Raw genomic sequence first — 25,508 nt, 5'->3', positions numbered from 1 at the left:
CAAATGTGTGTGCACACCTTCATTTTGCTGGTGCTTTTTCTTTTAGACATTCAGGTATTGATGGGAAGCCTCGTGTACCTGAGACAAGGGATTGAAAACTCACCATATGTTCACCTACTTGATGCAAACCAGTGGGCTGACATCTGTGACATCTTTACACGGGATGCTTGTGCCCTCTTGGGGCTCTCCGTGGAGTCTCCTCTCAGTGTCAGGTGTGGTAGTAGGCCCTGGTTGCTCTGAAATGGGCATTATACTGGGCAACTTTTCCTGTTGCCTTTATGATGAAACCAGTAGATTGTGTTGTCTTTCTGGAGACGAGTATACTTGAAGTGCTTGCCACAGATGGCAATGACACAGTTTAGGTCAGCAGTTCTCCAAATGTGACCTGGGAACCAGAGAGTCCCTAAATCGTTTTCCACTGCTGATATTTGTACAGATGATGCAGAAACAGAAGTAAGTTAAATGACAGGGTCTGTGTTGTGGGAACATTGATGCCAGCCCCAGCAGGTATCCTCACTACCATACTGGCTGCCTAGGAAATGCTTGCTGAGCTCTATAGTACTTTGGGTAGGCAGTAGATACTTGCTTTCTGCTGATATTTGGGTCTGCATCTTTAGCATTCTCTGGGACACAATAGGGCATTTGCAAAAAGCATTTCATTTCTCACCACAGTATGATGGTTGTCTCAACAAAGCACCTGTGTTATGAACTGTCTTGTTGCAGAATATAGTTTTTACTTGAACTAATTTTCAATGGACACTCCAGTTTATTGTGATTTTTAAATGAATCAATCAGTACATTTTAATTTCTAACATTAAGTGATCTAATCTATGAAAACCAAACCACAGTTTATTCACATTCTGAGTTTCAACAGTTATTTTTCCAAGTGAATGAAGTAAGCTTGTCACATTAAAGGAAGCAAATGTCTGTATATTTCCATACAATGACAGGTCAAGATTTTAGACTAAAATTAAAAGTTTTGGTTCTGAGCTTGTAAAGCCTTTTCTGATGAGACGGTGAAGACATTGTAGTTTTTAAAAAAAACTGTAAACTGGATGGAAAACTTTGGAATGTTTAATTCATATAACCCTGCATAATCACACTCGAAGAGAAGACAGGGTCAGAAGAATCTCTTCCTCTTTAAATGGTAAAGCACAAACCACTGTGTCTTGAGGCACACTGGCATTTAGGTCTTGTACTTCCCTCACCTCTCCTTAATCTAATGAGATGTGTGCTTATGATGCCTCTTCCCTTGCAGCACAGAATACTAGAGCTACCTCTCTTCTGATAGGCAAGCCAATTTTTTTTTTAATTACTGAGGAATTAAGTGGAAATTAAATGTCCTATCAAAAACCAATCTTTTTAAAGCTTGCTCTCTCTTTTTTTTTTTCATCCACACTGGCGAGGGTTATGTGATAGCACTAGAGTTTTATGTTTTATTTGTAAAAGGGATTATATTTTAGTAATTATAGGAAATATAGCTGAAGACCGAGAGTGGGAGGATGGGGGAGAAAAATGAGTTTAGTTTTCTTTTAGAGGAACAGCTGCTCTGCACCCTGTCCACTTGCCAGGCTCTGTGCTGTAGGGTTAGCATCCCTGGGATTGGCACTGATGCTTCTTTTTTGCCCTCAGTTTCTCAGCAGGTTGTGTGGCGCTGCCTGCACTAATTAACATCAAAGCTGTAATTGAGCAGAGGCAGTGTACTGGAGTTTGGAACCAGAAAGACGAATTACCTGTGAGTTCAACTGACAATCCTAGAAGATGAATGTTTTAAAAGTACTCATCGTGCCATTTAACCAGAAAACACTATTGTAGCTATTCTACATGGTTTTGTTGTTGTTGTTTGTTTGTTTGTTTTTGTTTTAATGCACATAACATAAGTGAAAGATAAGGTTGGGAGTAGTATAGCTCAGTGGAAGACCATTTGTCTAGCAGGCTTGAAGTTTTGGGTCTAGTCTTCAGCACCACTGTAAAAAGGAAACAAGTTAGTTAACTAGTTAAAATTAAAATAGGTATGAGGAAAGTGATGGTACACACTAATTCTAGCTCTCAGAAGGGAAAGTAGGAAGATGTTTGTGAGATTGAGACCAGCCTGGCCTACATAGTAAGTTCCAGGGCATCCAAGGCCTCTTAGTGAAACACTGTCTTAACAACAAAAAAATTAGATTTGAGGGACTTTAACCTGCAATTATCATTTCTGACACAATTATGGCACAGATGCTGGAGGGTTAAATTAATAACCCCTTGACATTAGCTTCTTTTTGACCACACCTGCACACACAAATTTGTCTGTAGTTAGCTTGTTCTTTCAGCTGTAAGCCCGTCAGTTGCACCAACTCTAGCAGCTTGTTGAGGATGGTTTGTGATGAAAGGCACAGGTGCCTTCCCAGTGCTCCATGTGGTCAGGACATAAGCAGCGCAGTAGCAGCGCTGTACTGCACTGCTGCTGCTTGAGCAAATGAAGAACTCTATTTCTTAAACAGGTGCCCAGCTTCTGGCAGTTTTGTGATCTTGCTGTGTGCATTTTTGAAATATGCACACTGAAGTAGAATGTCTTAGTCAGGGTTTCTATTCCTGCACAAACATCATGACCAAGAAGCAAGTTGGGAAGAACGGGTTTATTTAGCTTACTTCCACATTGCTGTTGATCACCAAAGGAAGCCAAGACTGGAACTCAAGCAGGTCAGGAAGCAGGAGCTGATGCAGAGGCCATGGAGAGATGTTCCTTACTGGCTTGCTTCCCCTGGCTTGCTCAGCCTGCTCTCTTATAGAACCCAAGACTTCTAGCCCAGGGATGGCACCACCCATAAGGGGCCCTACCCCCTTGATCACTAATTGAGAAAATGCCCCACAGCTGGGTCTCATGGAGGCACTTCCCCAACTGAAGCTCCCGTCTCTGTGATAACTCCAGCCTATGTCAAGTTGACACACAAACCAGCCAGTACATAGAGTAATCTGTAGAATCCCAAGAAAGCAACAAGAGGTAGTGGTTAGTAATCATTCCTCATGAAGGATTTGTTATACTTTTGGCTTTTGTCCCCCCCCCTTTTTTCTTTTTGAAGGGTCAAAGGATACTCTTACTATGTAGTCCAGTTTGGGTTTTCTCCAATCCTCCTGGGCACTGGGTTTATAGGTGCATTCCCCCATTTTTACAGTACTGTAGTTTGGGCCCAGATCCTTGTGCGTACTGACTTCCTTCCCCTTTGTCAGTTTTCCTTAAAAAAAACCTTATGTCTTTGGCAGGCATAGATAGAACTCGTTTTGTCTAGATTGTATCGATCAGACTGACCTCAAACTCAAAATCCCTTTTATCTTCGGGGATTAAAGGTGTGTGCCACCACACCTGGCAGTAATGGACTTTTAGAATAAGAGCTATTATATATTGGGAAGGAAGGAAGACAATGTATTTGTGGAGGCTCTGGTATGCAGCAGCTGGTCTACTAGATGATTTCAAACTTTTATATGGTTTGATTTATTTGTGGTAAAAACACAATATTGATATCATTCCATGAGCTTTTAATGTGAACAAATGACAAAAAATCCTGTTGAGATTTAGCTTAAGCAGTATTGGTGTCAGAAGCCTGTAATTCCAGATACGTAGGAGGCTGAGGCAAGAGGATTGTAAATTTGTCTGCCTGGGCAGCTTATGGAGATCCTGTCTCAAGAAGCAAAACAAGGGGCACATGCACAAGGGGTGGTCTAAATATAGTTACCTTCTGGGTGACTTCAGATCTGAGTTTCCTATGTAATTTTATGTAATGGTCCAGAGAAAACCTGAAGCAGGGAGGTAGGCAAAAATTTTTTGTTTTTGTTTTTCTGCAGTGCTGGAGTCCAAAGTAGGGGTTTGCATATGGCTAGGAGGAGTTGTACTGAATGTATCACCTAACCAAGCACTTCTATAGAACAGTCAGGTTGTCTACTTCTGCTCTTGGTATATGTTCTGGTGAAATTACAAGGTATTTAGGCAGGGGATGTAGCTTAGTAGTGGGTCACTAAGCCTGACGGCTGCCTGGTACCACCAAAAAAAAAAAAAAAAAAAATACTTGACTTCTGAAGCATCATGTTTGATTTTTCAGACCTCAGATATCAGTTTGAACAGCTGTATTGTAGTTTTGCAGATTGGAGATTTAACTAGCCTTTGTGTATTTCTCTTTTTTGAATAGATTGAAGTGGACCTTGGTAAAAAGTGCTGGTATCACTCCATATTTGCCTGTCCCATTCTTCGTCAACAAACAACAGATAACAATCCACCCATGAAATTGGTTTGTGGTCATATTATATCAAGAGATGCCCTGAATAAAATGTTTAATGGTAGCAAGTAAGTGTCTGACTTCTTAAACATTAAATAGATCTGTCTTGCAGGAAGTAAGATGTAATAAGGATAAATGAATGCTTCCAAAATCTTTTATATATTTTCTTGTTTATTTATTCATCCTTTTGTTTTCCAAGACAGGGTTTCTTTGTATAGCCATGGCTGATCTGTAGACTAGGCCAGCCTCAATCTCAGACATTTGTTTGAGTAAAGGGATTAGTGTGTAACACTGTGCTCAGCTATAACTAGATTCAGAAATGAGTTTTCTTAACTAGTCATAGAAAGTGGATTGCATCTAATCTCTTTGGTTAGTTTAGCATGCTCAAGGACTTTGTAATTAGACTTAAATGTACTCTAATCCTCGCATGGCCCTCCCTCCAAGGCTTTAAGAGTAGTCTTCTGTGCATATCCTTCTCCCTTCTGTGTTTCATTTCTCTCACTTAGGGCTTTATTGTGGAACTATTTTTATATTTTATATTTTTATATATCACAAAAGAGCCCTTTGTGATTGTTGTTGTTAAAGTTACAGAGAAGCACAGCATGGTGGTGCATGCTTCTAATCCCAGCATGTGAGTGGACCCAGAATTCAAGATCATCCTGACTGTATAGCAAGTTAGAGGGGTCATCTTGAGCTACGTGAGATTGTCTCATCCTACTTTTGCTGCCTGTCCCACCAGTGTAGACTGCTCTGCAGTGTGGAAATATAACTATTTAGTCATTTTCCTCTTGGTGAATATAGTACCAGAATGTGTCGTCATTAGGTGATAACTGCTACCAGTGTGATCATGGTTCATGCACAGACATTTGTAAGTTTATGGACAGTGAGCCCAATTTAAAACAAAACAGATCTCAAAGGTATTCTAGCTTAGGCAGTTAGGGTAGTCTTCACTGATGCTGGTTCTCCCCATTGTGGGAAGACACTTCCCTGGGAAGTCTGTTGCTTGAAAGAAAGTGTTTATACCCTTCCCAGACCACACAGAAACCTTGGCAGGATAGATTCCCTAGGACTGTGGTCACAAGGAAGCAGCATTCATTGTCACTGAAAGGCATGTGGGCTGTTGTTAATGCAGGCTGGTAGCTCACAACAGATTTGCTGTCCTTGAATAGATTATACAGCCACACATTTGAAATTCATTTAGGGATAGGTGCAATGTAAGCCTCGGTAGGTGGAGATTAGATTATTTCGGAAACTCAGGAATCAATTTTCAAAAAATTGTCTTTATTTTACCTGCAAAACAGGTAAAATAACAATAACTAAGTATCAAAGAGGCTTTCAGGTTAAGGTCTGACCTAGATGTTGTTTTCTTTGACTCTTCAAAGCCTGGCTGACAGTTATATTTAGAGCAGAGTTACTCCTCCAGGCAAAGTAAACACATAAGCTTTGCTTTTGCACATGTTCGTGTGTGTGCATACAGGTGTAGAAATGTACTTTATACCTGTGCTCAGTGCTGATATTATTCTTTGCCTCATTCTTTTCTATTTTCTATGTAGATTAAAGTGTCCATATTGCCCAATGGAACAGAGTCCAGGAGATGCCAAACAGATATTTTTCTGAAGAATGAGTTTGTTTGCAATTTGTAAGTGAAACTGAATTATGGGTACATTCGAGACAAGAGTGTTCCATTGACTGCAGCTATCCAAGGACTGCCCGTTCATAAGCTATGCTCCAGAAGCTGCCAACTCGCTCGTGTGCACGGAGGGAGTGCTCCAGATGGGTATTACACAGGGCTTTCTTCACTCTTGGTCTTCGTTTCTGATCAAGTAAACACCAGCAGTTGTCATTCAGTGCAGGTTTTTGTACTTACTCTATGGTGATTTTTTTACTTAAAAGCAGAAACAGAAGTTGACCTTCCTGACATGTGTTTAATATTCCTCCTGCTTTTACAAATTCTGACATTTTCTTGATAATTGTAAGCTTGAGAGTGTTTGCGGAAGAACTTTCTTTCTTTTTATGTATATTAATTAAATGAAAAGTCTTCATAGGAGTTTGACAAATTGAATTGTGGTTATAAAACGAATTTGCCTTTTTGTTGTTGTTTTGTTTTTCTTTTTTGGCCTAAGGAAGAAAGCTGTGATAAATTCGATGTTTTGCTCTGCTCCAGCTCTTGCTTCAGAGTCGGCACACCTGCATTGAGTTCCGAGTTCTGTCTATAGCCTAGCAGGCTGCCTGTTTAAAATCCCATCGTGAATTTAGTGGACTGATGTGAGAATGAAATAGATATTACTGGGTTTTTGTTGTTTGTTTGTTTTGCTTTTATTACCAAGAGGTGCTTTTTAATAAATGGAATTCTGAAGTTAGGGTGTTACTAATTTGATATATGGTTTCACAGTCCTAGCACATTATCCTTTGACATCTGCCTTTAAGACTTGGCTGAGTGTCACATTAGTCTACCATCACAGATACACAGTGTTATGCATGTGTATAGAAGTATGTGCACCAGCATCAAACATTGTGTATGTGGAAGGGAAGAAGCATGTTCCATTCTAAATGGAGTTGCCAGTCTCATCACTTCAGGTCCTTAAGGGTAGGCGCTAGCAACTTTCCATGTGTGGACATTGTGTTCTGCTGTTTTGTGTTTAATTAGTATATTATTCATGCCTCTCTTCTGCAGTGTCTCATCTCATTGACTGTGAACCTGTATATTAATCAAATGGCTACAGATAATGATCTTTTCTTTTGTGAGGTCTCTTCATTTAATGCACTGCCCAGAAAGAGCCATGTGTAAGAGTTATTCTCTGTATGAGGAACTAACTACATGGAAAAAGACTTCTGTAGACATAATTCTGACTTAAACCCATGACATGAAAAACTTCATCTTGAGAAGAGTGCTGTGTGGAAATCACCAAATATCTCGCAACTTTATTTCATCTGATGTAGATCAACATAGGAAAACTGTCATGAGAAAATGAAAAAGCGTAAACACAGAAGCAACAAGAAATGACTCTTCTTATTTTCTACAGATGGACTTGGGTTAAGGGAATGGGAATAACAGCTTTGGTGCTAAGTTAATCAGAATTGCCAGCATTCACAATGGTATGCTAGCCTGGATGGTCTCTCCTGAAATGCTTACCTAGGAGAGCTGGTATTTGCTTGTGAAGGAAAAGAATGATATTGCAGAAAAGCCCAAGAAATGACCACGTGGTCAGTTTCATGGTGATGGCTACTGTGTACTGTGTAGGTTACCTGAGTCAAGATTGTTCCAGCTCAGAGTGCATGCTTTGTTCATACTCAAGCCTGGCTCACAATGACTTGTGCTTCATTGTCAGGATGCTCGGTAAAGTTCCTCATGCCCCATGAAGCAGGGAAAGAACAGAGTTGCCTCTGACTGTGGGAGAAAGGCATAGTGCCAGGCAGTATCCTGTGGAGGGAGGGAGAGACGGAGGGAACGGTGTCAACTCGTTTACTATGGATAGTTTTTCCTTTGAATTAAATTCTAGAGATTCTTTTTTTTTTAAACTTTGTTATTCCTAAGCCAAATTTAGTTTTTAGGTTTCTTTTTTTCCCCCATAACTTCTTATCTTCCCACCTCAAGCATCTACATTACATTTAGACTTCACATAAAATTTATATGATACATACATGCTCTTGAGGTTGGTGGAAAATATTTTTGGAAGCAAGACCCTTCACACAGTTGGCTCAGGCCATATTAAGGACAAAGGCTTGCCGGGTCCTCCTGGTGCTGGGCATCTCTTTGATAGTCTCTTGTGAAGCTCATGAAACTTTAAAAAGAACGAGCTTTAACAAGTGTGTGACCTTACAGTTTCCTCTGTGAGGCATTATAGTCCCAGTGGGCAGACAGGACAAAGGCCCAGAACTGAAACTTGATCTTAAAATTTACCATGGAAATGAGGTCTTAGGCTCTTCTTTAAATGTGTGTATTTTATCTGTGAGAGACTGACTATAGCAGAAGTGGATTTGAAGAAGACAGACCTTGACCAAAGATGCTGAACTACAATGTTGGGATCCTTGTACTCTGGAACCATGCCATCACTGATGTCATGCTCATGCTAGCTGTCATGCAGGAGGGTGCCATCTGTCTCTGAGCCTTATTAGAGAAGGCAATGCTAGAGGAAGACTGTCAGTCACACAGATGACAGCTTTGGAAACAGCGCACTATGGCTTCTTTGAGAGCTGTTTCCTTTTCTGGTTGTGGACAAGGCTGCCTTAAGACTCTGCTAAACCAACAAACCTTTAGATTCTGGTGTAGCCAGAGCCTCGCCACAGTGGCTAAGGTTGTCATTGATCTTTTTCTCCTTTGTGTGATCATCACAGATGCCATTTCTGTTTTATTGATGATTATATGAGACTTTTAATACATAAATGAACGGGTATTGGTGCCTCTTTATTTTTAAAAATTTGAAGAAAAAGAGCCACCTCATATTCATAGTGTGTATTTTGTGAGTGTGTGAGCATTTGATTGAAAATAAGAAAGTTATTAAGTAAATTTTTTGTTTTACCTTTTCCACAGCAGCTAATGTGTAGGGAGACATTAAGCCCACACCAAATCATGAGGGGATGAGGGTCCCCCCAATCTTCTTGTCTAGGTCACCAATCCCACAGGCTGTGCAGCTCAGATTCCTATGTTTATGCTGTGTTGTTCCCACCTCAGTGCTGTCAGCCTTTGGGACAGTGGCTCTCAAAAGCCAAGAGCTCTTGGTTTATCTGCACAGTACAAGCCGCTGGTAGACTACACTAGCCTCTGGTTTCCCAGCTCAGCCTCTCATACAGTGGACTGACAGTATGAGCTGTCTGTTTAGTCAGCCGACTCAGGTTATCTTCAGGGAAGGTATGGAGGCATGGTTTGTTTTGCTTCATCTCCAGGATGTAAACAGTGAAGACAAACCAAATACTTTTCACCATGAACTATCTGTACTTTGTCTTTGGTAACACTAGAATGTTGTAGTCTTGGGGAACACACAGGGGAAACATGTAGCGAGAATCACATACAAGGCTTAGTGTTTCATAAGCATGCCGGCTGACAGTCGTATGTGGTACTCTAGTGTTTACCATAAACAGGTACAGGCGTCATGAATTTTTCATACTGAATTAAAATTGAGTAGATACCAAAAACAGAGTGGCAAATGTATTTTAATAGCAGTTGAGGCAATTAGTTTTAGGGTGAATTTTTCACTGTTGATTTTACTTTAAGATGTAGCAAGAGAAAGTTTTGTTTTTAAGGCATTTTAAAACTGTAGCAGGCATATGCTTCATTTACTTCCAAAGAGGCAAAAGCAGCTAGACTAGCTTACAGCACATGCTTCGCTCCATGGTATGGGTGGACACCTACACTTTTTCAGTAGCAGTCTTAAACTACTCACAGCCAGGCAGGGGTGGGGTTCTGTAGGATTTAGTGCCTGAACATTTCTTTTGGGAAGAGGCTGGAGTGAATGTACTGGGTATGGGAGGGAAGCAGAAGGAAACAGGACCGTGAGTGAGTGTGCATGTGTGGAAATTCATCATAACCCTTGAAGCTCGCAAGCGACCGCTGTCGGCCGTGCTTCACTCATGACTGCAGTGTGCATGTATCTCTTCGCCATGTTTTCTAACCTTCACTAAGGATTCATCAGATCATCTTGCTCAGATGGCTCAGGATTGTATTCCTTTGGCTTACCCCGTGCTCCTGGGTTCTATGGTGTTTCTATAATTATGAATAGTGTTGCACTGTAATCTATCATATAGAACTATATGTATGGAAATTTTTGATCAGTTTTTTAAGAGATGTATCCTGTTTGCAAAGGCACAATAAAATTGCATCTTCTAGATTATAGGCAATAAAGATAACAATAAACCTTATTTAACAAATCAGACTGATACTCTGCTTATTTGATTTGGTGGGGGAGGGAGGATGTCTAACATATCTAGTAGTTTCAGGGATTTCATTTTAACTTAAAAACTCTGATATATTTAATTTATAAATTTCGGACTGATAAAATAGAGTTTTGGAAAACTATAAGAAATGCTTTGTTAATGTGTGTATTCCTATGTAAAACACATGGCTTCTTTTGTGTATATTTTTTAAAATTAAAGACTTGCACATTTAAAAAGTGTTTTTGTGGATCCCATTTGTGAACTTATCAGGTGACAGAAGGAGGAGAGAGAGGAAGAAGCCACCATCTGCATCTGCTGGTATCTGCATGCACTGGGGGGAAGGGAGGGAGGGATATCTTTTGTCAACATCTTAACACCAGCAATGTGAGAAGAGGTGACTGGGCACCTTGTAGAGTTTGGGTTGTTTCCTGGTTGGTCTTCCCTTCTGCCCATTCTGTGCTCTGTCCAGAGTAGAACAGATTTCTGGGGCTAGGGAATGAGAGGTGGGCGTGGGCACCTCAGCACTGCTGGGCAAGAACAGAGGCTGAATTGTCTAGCCTCAATGAGAAACTAATGCTATCTATACAGAACAAGAGTGTATTTATATTCATTTTGTCTAGTTTTTAAAGAGACAGTGTTACCAAGGAAAAATCTTGTCTCATGAAATAGCCTGAAAAAGCCCCTAGAGGCACCCTGGCTGTTGAGTAGTCTTCCAGTGCAGAGTCTTGATGCCACCATAGTTTTGGATTCTCTTGGTGTCCGTAATAGTTTGTTTTCTGTTGCTGTTATAAACAACATGGCTAAAAGCAGTTTGGCCACAGGCCTGTCTGTTGGAGGTAGTTCCTTGGTTGAGGTTTCTTCACATTGACAAGAACTAACCAGTACAGTATCACTGAGAGAAAGAACCTAATCAGCCATTGGTTGACTTAAAAATTGCTAAATGGGGGTGGTGGTATATGTCTAGGCACTGCGTAAGCAGCTTTTGCCACATTATAACAGCTGAAGGACATGTCTGTCAGAAACACACTTCACTTGGGCCTTCAGGTGTTGATGGTTACTGATGTTGATGAAGTGCTTAGTAGCTCTTCCTTCATTTTCTATCCATTTCCTTTTCTGAACCAACCTTTGGGTTGGGTCAGATTCTACTTGCCTGCATGTATAGACATTGTTGATCATTTAGGAAATGCCCAGTGCTGTTCTAATATAGGGTTAACTCGCTCTCGACTTAGGTGGTTTCTCCCCGCCAGCTCCCATTGAAAGCTAATAATACCTACCAACCACCATGACTAAACACAGGCCATGACAGGAGTGGGGAAAGTGACAGGGCCTGGAGAGATGGCTTGGTGATTAAGAACACTTGCTATTCTTACAGAAGAACAAGCACCGTTACTGTAGTTCCAGAGGATCTGATGCCTTCTGGCCTGTAGGCACCAGGCATGCATGTAGGCAGAGCACTCAGATAACTTTTTAAAAATTTATTTATTACTATACATAAGTACACTGTAACTGACTTCAGATGCACTAGAAGAGGGCATCAGACTGGTGGTTGTGAGCGACTATGCGGTTGCTGGAATTTGAACTCAGGACCTTTGGAAGAGCAGTTGGTGCTCTTACCCACTGAGCCATCTCGCCAGCCAGAGATATAACTTTTTTTTTTAAAAGATTTATTTATTTATTATATGTAAGTATACTGTAGCTGTCTTCAGATGCACCAGAAGAGGGCATCAGATCTCATTTTGGGTGGTTGTGACCCACCATGTGGTTGCTGGGATTTGAACTCATGACCTTCTGAAGAGCAGTCAGTGCTCTTCCCTGCTGAGCCATCTCACCAGCCCGAGATATAACTTTTTTAAAAGTACCATTTGAGTTCCTAAAAGATCTCCATGCTGAAAAGCCATGAATGGCTATCCTTTTGGTTAGTCTAGTCCATCTCCCTTACAGCTAGCCTTTAGTTGTGACCACCATACATCCCAGGAGTGGGGAAGCTAAGTTATGTACAAAGCTGCTTCTTCATTCTGTGGCCACTGAATGAATCCTTTATGCCCAACACTCATCTCTCCGACTTTGGCTTCCTTCCTATGGCATGTGCTTTGGTGCCTGAGTGTGATAGCATTATCTGGGAAACTGGATCCCTCCCAGGCACGTTCGAAACTAATCAAGTGGTGTAGGTAAGACTGGCCATCTCATTTCTCCTTACGCCAAGGTTTTCTGGTATGCAGGGGTACCCTTAGTTACTTGGGGCTCAGATTCCTAGGAATAACTGCTAAAGGAGAATAAAAGGTTTTTACACACACACACACACACACACACACACGCACGCTTTCTGCATAAGGAAACAAACCTTTTTCTCTCTAGCTTTTAAACTGCGTTGAAGAGAGCTTACATCCTAGGAGGGTTACTGCTTACCTTGGGAAGTGATTAAGGTGGGGAGACCATAGGGACTGGAGAGAGTAGTTGAGAGCGCTTGATGCTCTTCCAGAGGACCTGAGTTCAGTGTACAGCACCCACGTTAGTGGTTACTATCACAGAGGGGAAAAAAGATTTGTGATGGTTTGTATCTCCTCCGCCCAGGGATTGGCATTAGATGGTGTGGCCTTGTGGAAGTTGTCGTGTCGCTGTGGGTGTGGGCTTTAAAACCCTCATCCTAACTGCCTGGAAGCCAGTCTCTCACTAGCAGCCTTCAGATGAAGACATAGGAACTTTCAGCTCTACCTGCATCATGCCTGCCCTGATGCTGCCACGCTCTTGCCTCTGAAGCTAGCCCTAATTAGATGTTTTCCTTTATAAGAGTTCCCTTGGTCATGATGTCTCTTCACAGCAGTAAAACCTTAACTAAGACATCCTTCCTGGAGTAGTTTATACCAAGAGTGGGCCCAAATTTGAATTCTCCACTTCTTTTTTTTCTTTGGTCTGTCTTTTACAAAAGGCTTTGCTTTATCTTTATTGAACAGCATGGGAGAGACATGGTATGGGAAAGGAATGAAGAATCTCTTAATTTTTTTTACTAGAGTTCACAAGGAAAGAAGTTACTTTATGAGCCCTCTTGACCCAGACTATCACTCAGAGTCACAAACATTAATTCTAATAACAGGTTACAGTGAGTGACTTCCAACATGTATGGTGGATTTGATTTTAAGATTGCTTTCAATCTTACTGACTGGTTTCAGCAAATGATTACAACACACACATTTATTCTGGGTCAGGGGCATAGGAAAGTACAGTTTTAAAATTAAACTGTGCATTTAACATAGATTGTAAACTGATTTCATGGATATCGAATGCGTAGCAAGGTTGGCTACATTGTTTCCTTAAAGGCTAGTTAAACTGAAGCAGGGTTGGTCTCCGGCATATCAATAAAGGTTGCAAAGTCTGGTATAAATTCTGTTTCTGAAGGCAAGAGATATTTAAAAAAAAAAAAAAAAAAGTCATTCCCATCTTCAACAACCACCTGTAACTCCAGCTTCAGGGGGAACGCCCACAGGCACTAATACACATAAGTGAAAATAATTCTGGGCAGAAAAGTTCAGTACAAGTTCACTTCATTATCTATTGTCCTGGGAGCGTGGTTGTAGGCCAATAAAGAAGTCTATAAATGTGTATTCCTTCTTTTGAGATAGAGAATAGTACTCCATTTTACAAGTGGGAGCACTTGCTACCAGCAATAAAGCCACTTGCAAGAGAATACACAGTCAAATAATTGAGCCAGGTTTCCCAGCCTCTTTAGCCCTCCTGTTGTTGCCTGGATTCTCTTCTGTGGAGATGATAGGTAAGTGCTAGCTTAGGTTCTCATACTACTGGGAGGATTTGAGCTCCTGCGGAGGGGCAGCTGGTAGAAAAGGGAGCCATCTACTATTGGGCAAGGTTCAAGGAATTTCTAGGCAAGCATTCTACCAACTGAGTTGTTTTCCCAGTAGACTCGAGGCTTTCTAAGGATATAAGCTCTCTTCAAAGCAGTTTAAAAGCTAGGGAAAAAAAAGTTTCTCTGATGTTTCCTTATGCAGAAAGTATGTGTGTGTGTGTGTGTGTATGTAGGTATATAAATATGTGTGTGTACATATATACATACATATATACACACATGTATGTATATATACATGTGTGTATATATGTATGTATGTGTATATATATATATATGTATATGTAACTTTTACTCTCCTATAATTGTTCTCTCTGAGGCTTAGTGCCTCCATCTGCTAACCTAGGCCTATCTAGTCTGTTAAATCTTTCTCTGATTGCCACTTTGTCTGCCACTCAATTAGACATCACTTTCAAACATGGGTGCTCCGTTCTACAAACTAACTTTACTTAAACTTCATTGTTTGGGATTAAAGGTGTATCTGTATTCCAGCTGTCTTAGTCCGGGTTTCTATTCCTGCACAAACATCATGACCAAGAAGCAAGTTGGGGAGGAAAGGGTTTATTGAGCTTACACTTCCACATTGCTGTTGATCACCAGAGGAAGTCAGGACTGGAACTCAGGCAGGTCAGGAAGCAGGAGCTGATGCAGAGGCCATGGAGTGATGTTCCTTGCTGGCTTGCTTCCCCTGGCTTGCTCAGCCTGCTCTCTTATAGGGCCCAAGACCTCCAGCCCAGGGATGGCACCACCCTCAAGGGGCCCTACCCCCTTGATCACTAATTGAGAAAATGCCCCACAGCTGGATCTCATGGAGGCACTTCCCCAACTGAAGCTCCCTTCTGTGATAACTCTAGCTTGTGTCAAGTTGACACACAAAACCAGCCATTACACCAGCCAAAGGAATTAAGGATGTGTGATAAAAGCTAAGTCATACCACAACTAGAAAATAGGTATTGTCAGTAAATAACACAATCTCAGGGTTCACAGTGTGACCAAATATCCTGCAACATTATATATGCATATATATTTAAATCTAGATTCTGTATGTTATCATTAATATAACTAATTGTGATTAATAATGTAATTATAATTAATTTTTGAGTGTATGTACATAGTACAGCTGTGGGAAGGGAAGAGGTTTGTGGGGGGGGTCAGAGGACACCCTTGGGTGTCATTCCTCTTTGGTGCTGCTTTTATTTGTATGGATTTGGTTTAGTTTGGTTTGCTTTGGTTTATAGTGTTGCATTGAGCATTGAAACTTAAAGGTCACTTTTAGACCAGGTTGTCTGGCCAGGGAGTCTTAAGGATCCTTGTCTTTTGTCTCCCCATCACTGGGATTTCAAGGATGCTAGTGATCAAGCACAAGTCCTCTTATTGAGGAAGCTATCTTTCTAGCCTCCAAGATATATGATATATATACTTGCTAGTAGTTCCAGATTGAGGCTGGATTCTAGCCGGCTAAGATTACAGCCTGAAACTTCATGCTCCTTGGGTTCACAAAGGGTACTACAGCCATTGTCCCAGGGGGCTTGTAGAAACAACTTTCAGACTGGCAGGTGGGCCTGAGGTTAGCAGTATGGTAGGCACTGTGGGATACTCCTTGGGCATGTGTGGAACAAGCAGATTGGATGGCTCTGGTCATCTGTGAGCCTAAGCCTAAATTTAAAGCCTGCCCGTAGCATACAGTAGACTGCATGGCCATCAAATCCATCAATTTTTTTGTCCTAGTCAGAGGGCTAGCTCTGATGAATGGTCCTATTTTTAATTCCTAAGTGCTTTTTACCATTTCACTTGTATGTTGCTTAAATCTCTTGTGACAGAATACCCAAGAGAAAAATTTAAGGGAGAAAGGTTTGCTTTAATTATATTTTTATGTATATGGGTGTTTTCTCACACTTACATATATACCTGTGCTACATGTGTATGTTCAGTGCCTGAGGAGGCATCAGATCCCCTGAAACTGGAGTTATGTTTTTGAGCCACTATGTGGGTACTAGAATCAATCCCAGGTCCTCTGGAAGAACAGCCAGTGCTCTTAACCACCGAGCATCCCCCAGTCCAGGGAGAGCAGTCCGTGGGCTTTACTGTATGTTTACTTGACTGCTTCTGGCCTCCTGAAACATGGCTGCAAGAGCCTGTGAGGACAGCTGTTCACTGTATGGTAGAGAGGACGTAGACTAGAGCATCTTACATCATGGACAGGAAGTAGAGAGCATCCACAAAGTAAGATGCAGACCTCAAAGATATGTTCCCAATGACCACTTCCCGTCACAAGGGCAGGATGTTCCACCACCTCGATAGTCTACTCAGATTTTGAATCCATCAATAGAGGGGGAAAGGGCCCTCATGATCTGAGCATCTCTGGTAAAGCCCTCATAGACACTTAGAGGATGGTTTACTGGCCCGGCTGCTCCTGATCCAAACCAGCACAAGTGAGCCTGCTGATTCACACTTGATGGTGTAGCACTGGGGGAACATGTGAGCTCAAGGTCAGACCTTGCTGGTAAGTAAGGTGTTAATTCCTGCCACTCCCCACCCAAAAGTGGAAAGCCCTTACCAAACAAGTACAGAAACAGAAAACAAATTTCCTGTTAGAGGCTTCCAAGTTTAGCCCCTCTCTGCTGTTCAACTTCTGTCTTAGGGTTTCTGTTGCTGTGAAGAGACACCATGAACACAACAGCTCTTATACAGGCAAGCATTTAATTGGGGCTGGGTTACAGTTCAGAGGTTTAGTCCATTGTCATTGTGGTGAGAAGGGTGTTGCCATGTAGGCAGATATGGTGCTGGAGAAGTAGCTGAGAGTTCTACATCTGGTTCTGCAGGCAGCAGGGAGAGCATGAGACATACTAGGCCTGGCTCGAGCTTCTGAGAACTCAGAGACTACCCCCAGTGACACTATTCCTCCACCAGCACCACACCTACTTCAACAAGGTCATACCTCCCAAGAGTAGTACCACTTCTTATAAACCTATGGGTGCCATTTTCATCCAGACTACCACAGCATCCAAGCTGAAAGTTGAAGGGAAAATGTATAGGGCGAGAAAAAAATGTGTGTATGCAAATGGATATACACATATACGCATATATGTATGCATATACACACATATATATGAACTTCATTTATTACAAAAGGAGAAAAAGACATTCCTTAAAAATCCTTTGAGCTTTCAAAATGCTGCATAGAGCCTCTGGGACACTCACATGTGAATCTGGAGGAGCTCCACCTACACTCGAGTGTGCATTGTCTTTTTCTAAGCACTTCTCTTTATGCTAACTCATATACACCTGTGTTAAAATCTCTTAAGAAACTCCAACCGTGCTTCATACTAGCCTGTCTTGAAGGTTTTTTTCAGCAGTGAAGTCAAGAATGCCAACTTCAGGACTAGTAAGACGGTTCACTAAGTAAAGGCACTTGCTGCCACACCTAACAACCCGAGTTCAAGCCATGTGAGCCATAGGGTGGAAGGAAAGGCCAGAAATGCCACAAGCCCTGTAAGTTATCCTCTCAAGTCTACAGTGATACAGTGTACACTCTGACACACACACACACACACACACACAAATGAATAAATGTACCAAAACAGGTCTTTTGTTTGTTTGTTTTGCAGACAGGGCCTCTGTATAGCCCTGACTGTCTTAAAATTCACTCTACAGACCAGGCTGGCCTTAAACTCTGCCTCCTGAGTGCTAAGACTGAAGTCATGATACCAAGAGGCCCGGTAGTAGAAGACCAGTTTGGTGGTGGTGGTTGCTGGTGAATTTCTGTTTTGACCCAGTCCTGAGTATGTGAGTGTTCTTACTCTGTAATGAACACTTGGCACTTGTATGCCTCCTACCCTGGTATGCATATTTTATCTCAACAAGAATGTGAAGATTTTGTGATTGCTGGTGGGAGAATTGATCAACAGGAGAGTTGATTAATCCATTTTGACCAATGTGATAATGGTCCAGGGTAAAGGAGAAAGACCTGGTAATTTTACTTTCAGGTACATACCCTAAAGAAAGACATGTCGGGAGTGGGCAATGTAGCACAGTTGGTAGAATGCTTGTATGGTTTATACCTGTAGTGTCGTGGATTTGGTTTAATGCTTGTATTATGTTATTTGGGTTCCCAAAATTGCATGAGAATCACATGTGTAAGGCACTGAGGGTCTCTGCGCCTAGTTGGTTTTGATTGTTATATAAAGTTGCCAGTGGCCAATAGCTGGGCAGAGAGAGAGATAGAGGTGGGACTTTAGGATTCAAGGGCAAGAGGACCAGGGAGAAAAGAAGAAGAAGGATGCCATGTCAGGAAGGGAATAAGATCTAGGCTTGAGGGCCGCAGAATAGAGAACATGCTATCACGTAAGAGCGGAGAAGTGCCTCCCCACATTGGGTCTAGGATAGCAAAGATGGAATACAGATTTTAAGTAAGCAATAACTCCGGAGTAACGGAAGGGAGGTGTTAGCAATGTGAAGTTTGGGAGTGGGCCAGCCATTGGAGCTGATTAAAGCATGTTAAATATAAAACTCTGTGTGTGTGTGTGTGTGTGTGTGTGTGTGTGTGTGTGTGTGTGTGTGTGGGTGTGTGCCCGCGCACACACCTTTCATTCAGAAATCCAGAACACTAGAGCAGGTAGTGAGGAACTCAAGCTGCCACCACCAGGAATATTTGAGAGGCTAATCGCCTACAGCACCATGCAGCAGCACATAAACAGGGCATAGCGGCACACGCCTGAAGCCCAGCACTCAGAGGTGGTGGCAGAGAGCTCAGATATTCAAGGTCATCTTTGGCTACACAGGGAACTCAAGTCTAGCCTGTACATGAGACCCTTCCTGGAACAACAACAAAAACAAATGAACAACAACAACAAAAAACCCAGGAGATTTGTGCAAAGTTTAGTAGTGTAAAAGTAGAGGGAAATTTGAAACAATTTAATTCTAAATGGGTACAACCAAACTATGAAGTGCTATTTAACCATTAAATGATATTATAAATGTTTATTTGCTAAATCTGCTTACAAAAACATATATGTACATAGGAAATAATCAGGTAACAATAGATTGAGGATCATGGGTAACTCTTAGTTCCTTCAGGTTCCTTCTTATTGCATAGTATTTGTTGCTTATATGGGACTGTGAGAGGAACTTCGCTCTGGAGCAGCAGTTTTGACAGTCAGCGTCTTCCCTCACATCTGTTCTACCTCATCACATCTGCCTTCCAGGGGGATGCTAAGGAATGTTCTCCAAGGATTCTATGTTTATAAAGAATAAAACATGCTGATGATCCCAGGAGCACATCCAAGTCTAATGTTTGGAAATGGGAGAGGGCCTGCCTACAGCTTCTCTGATGTTTGAATCGTATCTGTCAAACCTCATCCTCTGCTGTACAAGAGTCGAGAGGATCATAGTTCTACAGGAATTTTGCAGTGGTGGTTTGAAGAGCTTTAATTGGGTTCTACTACAGTCGTCAGTGACAGAGGAGGCTGTTATCCAGATTCACCATACCCCTCCACTAGACTGCCAGCAATTTTCCAGTTCCTTACAAGGAGCTCTGATGTCCAGGTGTACTGCTAAAGGCAGTTCTCCTGTCTTTGATTTGTTACATCTGATGCTCACAGCCAGAGCTGAGCAGATCACAGGTTCATACCACTTGCTCTCTTGTGGTTTGAGGCACAAGCATGCCACTAAAGACACATACCTAAACAGAGAGCTCAGGGGGTGGGGGTGAGATCCCTGCACCGGCCAGTGAGGGTTCTTCCAGCTTGGGTTCTCTCTGGGTCTGCTTCTCCTGCTTCTTCTATACGATGGGCAGACAAGAGATTTATATCAAGTGGGTGCTGAGGCCACCAGCTACACGGACTCTGAAACTAGAACTAGCTCTGCTGTTACAGTCTGCTCTTTATGCCATTGTACGCATACAAATATGTTTTGTGTCAAAGAGAATTCATAAAGAAAAAGGAACTGCCCCCATCCCACCCCCACTAAAACAATACAGAGGACATTATAGAAGACAGTAGGAAACTCTGAAAAGGGAGGGCCTGGTCTCTTGCAAGAAGAGATCTCTGAAGTCACGTAGTAGTTGTGGTTTCCTGGAGGTGTCATTTTACACGAATTTCTCTGAAGGTCTGGGCTTGCCTCCCTCTCTGACCAGAGGCCTGAAAGAGACACAGGAGACCATCATTGTGGCAAGAACCTCTTTAAAGTAGTTACCAACACACACACACACACACACACACACACAGTTTTTGATGGCTCTGAGAACTTGTCCCTAGGCATTAATGAATGAATTACCTCATCCCATCCACCCTTTCCTTTAGTCCTTAAGACACCCCAAGAGGGGTCTGCACTGCTCAGGAGAGGTTAAAGACCCTGCTTCAGGCCACACAACTCTCAGGCAGCTGAAATTGCACCTGAGCCCAGTTAGGCTTCCTGGAGTCCCAGGAAGGTGAGATTAGAAGTTGATTGTTTTAAGTCACTAGGTGGCCTGATTCTTATCCTGGGAGTCCAAAATTGAGAATCCAGAAGGGTGCGATGTGTACCCTCAGCCAAGCACAGGGCTGAGCTTGATGTCACACTGAAAGTGGATGCTATTTCCAAGACTTGCTAAGAGACCTGAGTGGCTTCTGTAGAAACCCTTGGCCTTTCCGCTGAGACTTAGACCTGTGACTGCCTAGGGAGCTAATTTGCATAACTCTGGGGTTTAGGTCAAGAACTGGCTTTTTTATTTTACATTTCAAAACGAGAGTATTCAGAAAAAGTAAACATAAGTGATTGTCTTGCAAAAGCAACCAAGCTCACTCCAGATCCTGAAAATACTGAACACCCTTCCCAGGCATTTGTCTTTCTGCTCGCAGCAAGTCCCCTGCAACTCAATCAGTCCCGCTGCTCTCCTGCTGAGCCCTTCTGTGGTCCTTCCTTTTCTCAGGAATGAATTCCAGTCCCTCATCAGCTTTCTGCTTCCCCTTGTTCGGGGACTGGCTGACTCCTGGTCCCCTGCCACCAGGTCTTCACTGGCATGACCTCTCTCTCTGGGAAAGATTCCCAAACCACCAGCCATGCCACCCACAGGGACCACCGCTGCCCAGGTGAGCAGACCTACAGTTCAGAGACTTTACTCACCTGGGACATTTGCAAACACGCTTTCGGTTCCCTAGACAAGGAAGAAGGGAGAATGAATACCCTCTTGCAGTCTCCAGATCTTTGAGGCTCAGAGCTCTTTAGACTTGGAGTGAACACTACTCTTCAAGTTTCAATTAAAAATAAAACATTTTAGCCAAGCTGTGGTCACCTACGTCCTTTTGTTTGTTTGTTTGTTTTTCGAGACAGGGTTTCTCTGTATAGCCCTGGCTGTCCTGGACTCACTCTGTAGACCAGGCTGGCCTCGAACTCAGAAATCCTCCTGCCCTGCCTCTGCCTCCCAAGTGCTGGAATTAAAGGCGTGCACCACCACTGCTCAGCTCACGCATGTCTTTAATCCCATCACTTGGGAGGCAGAGGCCGGTGGATATCTGTGAGTTCGAAGGCAGCCTGGTCTACAGAGCCAGCTCCAGGACAGCCAGGGCTACACAGAGAAATCTGTCTTAGTAAATAAATAAATAAATAAATAAATACACACATACATACATACATAAAATAAAACATTTTAAATTTGGTTTGGTGGCCTATGCCTGTAGTCCAAGCGCTCCCAGATGGAGGTAGGCAGAGGGATCAGATCAGAGGTTTGGGGTTATCCTAGGCTACCTAACTAGTTTTAGGATAGGCTAGAGAACATGAGATGAAACCCTTTCTTGGGGAGGAAGAGGCGTTGTAAGTGCAGATGCGAGTGGATCTGGGAATCTGTAGACCTGGCTGGTGTAATCCCCTGTATAGACTCGGAGGAATGAATGGTTTGTGAGGAGGGACCGAGGGCAACTCTCAAGCCAGCCATGGTTTTAACTCAGCCTTCTTGGACCCGGGTCTCAGGGCTAAGGCCCCCCTCCCTAGTGTGCTTAAATTATCCTGGCTGTGCAAGCTGCTGATTTAGCTGCTCATGGGGGTCCTGAAATAGGATGCTGTTCCAAAAAGTTCCCAGAGGGTGGAAAGAGCAGCGGGGTAGCCTACCTGTCTCCGGCCTTCAACAAAGAACCCGCTGCATTGGTCCTACAGGTCTGCAGGAGCGCTCCCCCCATCCCCCAGCCCCCAACCTAAACTTAATCTCCCAGAAGGGCTGTCTAAAGCGAGCACAAAGCACAGACTCATCCCGGAGCACAAAGCAGTCGCTTCCAGGAGGACATTCCTCAGAACTTACTGTGGCAGCAGATGAGAGTGGTGACCAGGGACAGCAGAAGGACCCCGCAGATTCCTGCCAAGGGTGCCCAGATGTAAATATCGCAGGCGAAGTCAAATCCGGTCCTCTCCACTGACAAGAGCCGAATGAATGGGATTTAGAAACCTGCTGGGACAGCCCCCAACCCGCCCCCAGCACTTCTTCCAGTCCAGGGCTCCCTCCAAGATCAGGATTTTCCTTGGCAAGTAACCCACTCCCCGACCCCCATCCCACCTCCACCCCCAGGCTATCTGCCTACCCCAAACGCGGACCATGAGGCCACCTAACCTGAGCCACTCGCCCCGGGCCAGCAAGCTTCTGGTCTTAGGGGTCGGGATGTCCCGTTAGGGGTCACTGATGTGGGAGCTCGCGGCACTGGCTTGGTAGTTGTAGCGATCACTGCAAAAGCAACAGGGTGCCTGCGGGTCAGGCTGGAGTTGTGGATGCACCAGCCCCTTTCCGCTTAGTCTTTACCCAAGAAGGAACCTTTTCCTGCCTTTTAACTAGAGGAAGAAGGGACCCCCTGGATACGTACTGGGCTACTCCGCTGCTCGCACACGCGGAGCCAAGTGTGATTTGGAGCCAATGTGCCCAGACTAGATTCAGCAGCTAAGCGGCTACGGCCCTCCACCAACCCAAAGCTGGAGTCAATACTAGGATTCTATCCTGGAGCCAACAGGGGCAGGATCACACACGCATCTAGACTCCATCCCAGATCCACGGCGTTAAAAGTCACTTCCAATCCCACCCAGCACCTCAGCCTCAGTTTTCTGGTCTGTGAAATAGGGACAGTGTAGAAGTAGCTTCCAAGGAGCCCCAAGAGATTTAAGAAGAGGGAATCTGTGTGTGAAACATGTTCAGATGTGACCCCTAAAACCCAGGGGAAGGGACCTCCACTCCCAAACCTTTCTGAAAGACCGGCACGAGAGGACTGAAGTGCATCGCCGAGTTGCTGGTGACTGAACAGAAATAGTAGCCTTGGTTTTCCTTGCTGAACTTGTTCAGGGTGAGGGTGTACTTGCTCTGGTCCTTGACCTTCTGAGCAGAGAACAGTTTCTCATCCAGCTTCTCGTTCAGCTTGGTCCGGGTTGAGGATATGTAGACAACGAAGGTGGGCTGGGGGAGTTCGGAGCTGGAGCTCTGGAAGAGCCAAGAGCATCCTTGCGAAGTGGACCACATCACTTCGCATGTCAGCACCACCTTCTGGCCAAGTTCGGCGTCCATTTTCTTTGGCGACATTAGGAACTGTCCCGAACTGACATCTGCAGGTGCCAGGTTAGGAGGCTGAGTCGGGAGTCCCTGAACCCTTGATGTGCTCCAGCCCCTGTCCTCCCCGGGATCATCAACTCACCCAGCAGTAACAGGTTCAGCGACAGAAAGCAGGTCCACCGTGAGGCCATGGTGTGCTCCCCACCAGTACCTTAGGTCAAGCTAGGGCTGTAGGGGAGGGGCCCGGGAACAGGGCGGGGTGGGGTGCGGGAGGTGTGAAGGGTGAGGAAACTACTCCCTTAGCCGGCTGCAGACCGACCGAGCTGATTTCCTATTTGAGGATATGACGTCACCCAAAGTCCCCACCAAAAGTGTTAGCCTCCTTTTCTCACTTACCACCTTCTAGGGGCCTGGGAACTTAGAGGAAACGGAGAGGGAGAGGGGGAGGGGGAGGGGAGGGGGAGGGAGAGGGAGAGGGAGAGGGAGAGGGATGAATGAGAATGCAGTCTTCACAGGGCCGAGGTCCTCTCCTCCTATTGATGATCGAATTTGCAATCCTCTACTATACACATGCTGCCAGAACAATCAGACCCCACCAAATGCAGTCCTTGGTTGGTGGTTGAGACCCTGGGAGCTCTGAGGGTACTTGCCCCAGTGTAGGGGAATGCCAGGGCCAATAAGTGGGAGAGGGTGGGGTGGCAGGCATGGGGAGGGGGGAGGCAACAGGGGTTTGTTCTTGTTGTTTTTGTTTGTTTGTTTGTTTGTTTGTTTTTTGGAGGGGAAACTGGGAAAGGAGAAATTTACATGTAAATAAAGAAAATATCTAAAAAAATTCTGCTTAAATGCAAAAAAAAATTTTAATGTTTCACATTCAGATGTGTATGTTAAAACATACATCTCAACTTTGTATGATAAAATGAAGATTCATTTATTTGCATTTATGAACATCCATGTCAATATATATTCACAATGAAATAAACATGTTCCATATAAATAAAAAATTAAAATGTCCAATATCTTTAAAAAAGAGAGAGAGAGAATGCAGCCTTGCAGAGCAGGTGGGGGGAGTTAGAGAAAACGCTTGGAAAGAGGCACTTGGAAATTGTTCTTCTGCAAGAATGGCTGAAAGAAGAAGGAGACAGGTTAAATCTCAATAAAGTAATATGAGAGTGATAGGACATGAAGGGAGAGGAATGTCCTTTTTCTTTTTCTTGTAGACAGGGTCTTGGGTAGCCCAAGCTTGCCTCACACTCACTTCACAGCAAAGGCTGGCCTTGAATTCTAGACCCTCCTGCCCTTCCACTTCTTTTGCTGGCAATAGAGTCTTTTTGTCTTTTTGCTTGTCTGGAGGTTGAGTGGAAAGAGAATTTACAGCAATTCCAGCAGAGCAGACCAGACGCTAACCAGAAGGGCCTTGCTCCTCCCATTAAGGGGACTTGCAAGGGGGCAGTTCAACGGGAACCTTGAGTGGCACTCTTAGCTGCTGACAATATCCTTCCCTGGCCTCCCACTCAGGGGCAAAACTCATTACCCAGTCTCATCCCTTCTTAGAACGATGGCAACAGTCTCCACACCAAATTCTCTCCAATTGGATGATCCAGCTACATACTTTGACCATCATTCTTATCCAGGGGATCTGACAGCATCACTCCATGACAGCTATGAAAACAACTCCCTGACTTGGTTGGATGCTGGCTCCACTCAAGCCACTGTCCCCGGCTTTGCTATGTGCCTGCAGCCAGTGCCTCATAGACATGTTTCCCTTGTTGCTTACTGACTCCTGCCTCTCCAAGTTCTTGCTTCTCTCTGCCTGGCAAATGCTGGGCCCCTGCCATCTGACTTGGGCCTTTGACTTTCTCTGTTGCTTGTATGCATGAGTGTGTCCTGGGTGAATCTTAGGTGCAGGCATTTACTCTTCTTTCCTTCATTCCTTCTTGCCCACTACCGTCCTGAAAGCTGCCAGTCTCGGGATGTGCTTTCCTCTTTATTGCCCACAGCTTGCACTTAGTGGGTCATTCCACTTAGAATCCCATAC

General features: G+C 43.6%; 2 protein-coding genes across 2 annotated transcripts in view; one reads left to right on the top strand and one right to left on the bottom strand.

Moving 5' to 3' along the window:
* The window catches only part of Rmnd5a (required for meiotic nuclear division 5 homolog A), a 50,092-nt gene extending 39,974 nt beyond the window's left edge, over positions 1 to 10,118 (top strand). Inside the window, exons 6-9 of the mRNA XM_031382125.1 lie at positions 47 to 212; positions 1,633 to 1,735; positions 4,164 to 4,318; positions 5,804 to 10,118. Coding sequence (XP_031237985.1) covers positions 47 to 212; positions 1,633 to 1,735; positions 4,164 to 4,318; positions 5,804 to 5,867 — 488 coding nt within the window. The 3' untranslated portion in view covers positions 5,868 to 10,118. The remainder of the gene's footprint in view (positions 1 to 46; positions 213 to 1,632; positions 1,736 to 4,163; positions 4,319 to 5,803) is intronic.
* Positions 10,119 to 18,843: 8,725 nt separating this feature from the next.
* Cd8a (CD8a molecule) lies at positions 18,844 to 23,752 on the bottom strand. Its single transcript, XM_031380876.1, has 6 exons — positions 23,616 to 23,752; positions 23,170 to 23,526; positions 22,553 to 22,663; positions 22,247 to 22,357; positions 21,079 to 21,109; positions 18,844 to 20,114 (listed from the first exon to the last, which is right to left on the bottom strand). Exons 1-6 carry the CDS (start codon positions 23,662 to 23,664, stop codon positions 20,063 to 20,065), a joined length of 711 nt encoding a protein of 236 aa, XP_031236736.1. The 5' UTR covers positions 23,665 to 23,752; the 3' UTR covers positions 18,844 to 20,062.
* Between the last annotated feature and the right edge of the window lie 1,756 nt (positions 23,753 to 25,508).

This window comes from Mastomys coucha, unplaced genomic scaffold (assembly GCF_008632895.1).
Source record: "Mastomys coucha isolate ucsf_1 unplaced genomic scaffold, UCSF_Mcou_1 pScaffold20, whole genome shotgun sequence".
Classification (NCBI taxonomy): Eukaryota; Metazoa; Chordata; class Mammalia; order Rodentia; family Muridae; genus Mastomys; species Mastomys coucha.
The sequence above is the reverse complement of the archived record's forward strand: the minus strand, read 5'-3'. Positions and strand labels throughout refer to the sequence as shown.

What these genes read in the sequence shown, in the direction of transcription:
- Cd8a (XM_031380876.1), bottom strand. Translation starts at nt 23,664, where the DNA reads ATGGCCTCACGGTGGACCTGCTTTCTGTCGCTGAACCTGTTACTGCTG. An exon ending in GCTGAACCTGTTACTGCTGG is followed by an intron (nt 23,527 to 23,615) that starts GTGAGTTGATGA and finishes TGGCACCTGCAG; the next exon opens with ATGTCAGTTCGGGACAGTTC. An exon ending in CGTGTTTGCAAATGTCCCAG is followed by an intron (nt 20,115 to 21,078) that starts GTGAGTAAAGTC and finishes TGTCTCTTTCAG; the next exon opens with GCCTCTGGTCAGAGAGGGAG.